This window comes from Elephantulus edwardii, unplaced genomic scaffold, assembly GCF_000299155.1.
Source record: "Elephantulus edwardii isolate Elephantulus edwardi_28Jun2011 unplaced genomic scaffold, EleEdw1.0 scaffold00079, whole genome shotgun sequence".
Taxonomy (NCBI): Eukaryota; Metazoa; Chordata; class Mammalia; order Macroscelidea; family Macroscelididae; genus Elephantulus; species Elephantulus edwardii.
Genome location: NW_006399829.1, coordinates 633,880 through 636,791, shown reverse-complemented (window position 1 = coordinate 636,791; position 2,912 = coordinate 633,880). Strand labels below are relative to the sequence as shown.

General features: G+C 39.9%; 1 protein-coding gene across 2 annotated transcripts in view; it reads left to right on the top strand.

The window, feature by feature from the left end:
• Nucleotides 1-2,912, top strand: part of NUP155 (nucleoporin 155kDa) — an 81,298-nt gene that overhangs the window by 5,452 nt on the left and 72,934 nt on the right. For both annotated transcript variants that reach the window (XM_006889535.1, XM_006889534.1), the window contains exon 2: nt 2,013-2,150. In XM_006889535.1, coding sequence (XP_006889597.1) covers nt 2,013-2,150 — 138 coding nt within the window. The remainder of the gene's footprint in view (nt 1-2,012; nt 2,151-2,912) is intronic.

Below are 2,912 nucleotides of genomic sequence, written 5' to 3'. Positions count from 1 at the left end.
GTGTACCGTCAGATCAGATCTGACTGGTACAGGAGGAGATTGTCCCTCCTTTCCTGGCAGAGCATCTGGTGGATTCGAACCATGCGTCTCTGGGATTGCAGTGCAGCTTCTTGCCACTAGGCCACCAGAGCTCCCCACATCTACCCTTTTACCTCAGTCACTGAGTCAATCCATCTCATCAAGGTTCTTCCTCTCTTGCACTTTTCTACCACTCTTCCAAGATTGATGTCCCTCTCAAAGGACTGGTCCTTCCTCGCAACATGGCCAAAGTATGTCAGACAAAACTTCAAAATCCTTACTTCAAAGGAGCAGCTTGGTTTCACAGGATGAATGTGTTTGTTCTCCTAGCAGTCCACAGTATATTCAATACCCTTCTCCAGTATCACAGCTCAAAGGCATCAATCCTTCTGTCACCCCTAGTCATTGTCCAGCTTTCTGATGCATAGCAGGTAATTGGAAAGATTATGGCCTATATCAGGTGCATCTTAATCTCCAGAATGACATTGCTTTTCGGTACTCTGGAGAGGTCCCTGACAGAAGATGTTCCTAGTGCAATTCGTCTTTTTATTTCCTGGCTGCTGGTACCAAGAGTGTTGATTGTCCAGTCAGGAAATCAGGAAATGTTTTGTCCACTGGGAAAGTCTGCAGTTAGGGATCCTCCAAGTTATTAAGAAGTCATGATGTCAGTTTGAGAACAAAGGTGCATCTGATTCAGGCCATGATCTTTCCGATCACTTGCTATGCATCTGAGAGCTGGACAATGAATACAAATGACAGAAGAATTGATGTCTTTGAGCTGTGGTGTTGGAGAAGACCATTGGACATCCTGTGGATGGCAGTCAGAATGCTCTTGGAGGCAAAGATGATAAAGCTTTACCTTACATACTTCTGGTGTGTTGTTAGGAAAGGCTGTTCCTTGGAGAGGCACATAATGTTCAGGAAGTTAAAGGGTCAGTTACAGAGCAGAAGACCCTCAAGTAGGTGGATTGACACAGTGGGCTCTAGTGTGTCAGGAAGTGTGAAGATGGTACAGAATAGGACAGGGTTCATATCTGTCATCGAGTTGCTGTGAGTCATACTCGACTCGATGGCACCTAACAGCAGCTAGGATAGAGTAGAACTGCTCAATAAGGTTTCCTTAAAGACTAATCTTTATGGAAGCAGATTATACTTGTTTCTCCTGGGACATCTGATGAACTTGGACCACTGAAGACCTCTAAGTTGGCAGCTAAATACTTAAGTACTGTGCCATTAGGGATCTTAAAGTTGTTCACTTTTTCCAAGACCCAGGAAAAGAGGCAGAGATGGGCTCTAGAGCAGGAGACAAGCTGCCTGATGAGAACTCTAGATAGAGCTAGCTGTGATTTGTTCCTCAATAAAATATTGTTTGTGTTAACTTTTGTCACAAACACTTGTTTAAAGAACCTCTGTCTGGTAAAATTAGAGTAGTAGTATATAGGAGACATTATTGAGAGCAAGGATGAATTGCTGTAATCTAGAAATGTTTTAAGAGGGAAAAGAAATAGCCTAGTGTTCATTCTCCTAGTGAAAGAAAGGACGACCCTCAGTGACGTGCATTGCCTCAGTGACTGCAGCTGTGGACTCAGGCCTGACACAGATGGTGAGGATGGCACAAGATAGGTTCATAGGGCACTATGAGTTGTTACGCAACAGTACCTAACAGTTCTCCAATCTCTTTGTTCACAGTTTTATTGTAGAACCTCAAAGCTGTTTTGTATTTTTGTTCCTTTAACTGAATAAAGTAGTTATACATTTCTTTGTTACAGAGTAAGTTTATAAATTATACTCTTTAATTCAAGCTGGAAATCATTAGCTTTGCAGAACTTCTCAGGGCTCCTGATTGTCAGGCCAAGACTAGTTTTCTACTTTTTCTCTTTACCTTTAGAGCCTGAACATAGTTTTCTGAAGCTTGTAATGTTTTTTGTTTGTTGTTTTCCATATTCCCCGTTTGATGCATAAAACTAATTTTTAATCCTTTTTTTTCCTTGTAGGTAATCCTACTGTTTCTGGAATGTCAGATATGGATTATCCTTTACAAGGACCTGGTTTGCTGTCCGTACCTAACCTTCCAGAGATCAGTTCCATCCGAAGAGTTCCTCTTCCACCTGAGCTTGTTGAACAGTTTGGGCGTATCCTTTTCCTTTGTATTTAACTGTTTAGAAAATGTTAGGGGAGCTCTGGTGGCCTAGTGGCAAGAAGCTGCACTGCAATCCCAGAGGAACACGGTTTGAATCCACCAGATGCTCTGCCGGAGAAGGAGGTGCAATATCCTCCTGTACCAGTCAGATCTGATTTGACGGTACACGCACACAAAATAATAAAAAATAATAAAAAAAAAAGAAAGAAAATGTTGACATTTATAGTGTCATTGTTTTATTAATTGTTAATATGTTTCATTTATGTGATTGTCACAGCATGCATAAAAATTTTGTGTAAAATTTCTTTTTGGAAATTGGATCTCAATGAATTGAGTACATGTAAGAAAATGAATTGTTTAGACTTAATTCTACATTTTGAGTTATTTCAAAGTGTTACTTTCTAACCAAATACTTCTTGCAGGGCATTTTTATTTTATTTTGAAACTGAGACATAATGCAAACTATTTAAAAATACACAAAAATCTTCCTCATATTTTTCTTCTTAAAAATAGTTATTAGTCTGGTCTTACACTTAATCATTGTCTTGCAATTGAAAAAATTAGGTTATAGTAAATTAAATTAGATCATAGTCACATGCAAGCAAGATTCTACTGAAGATTATCCAAAAACGACGGGAACAATACATCAGCAGAGAACTACCAGAAGTCCAGGCTGGGTTTAGAAGGGGTCGTGGTACTAAGGATCTAGTAGCCGATGTTAGATGGATCTTAGCTGAAAGCAGAGAATACCAGA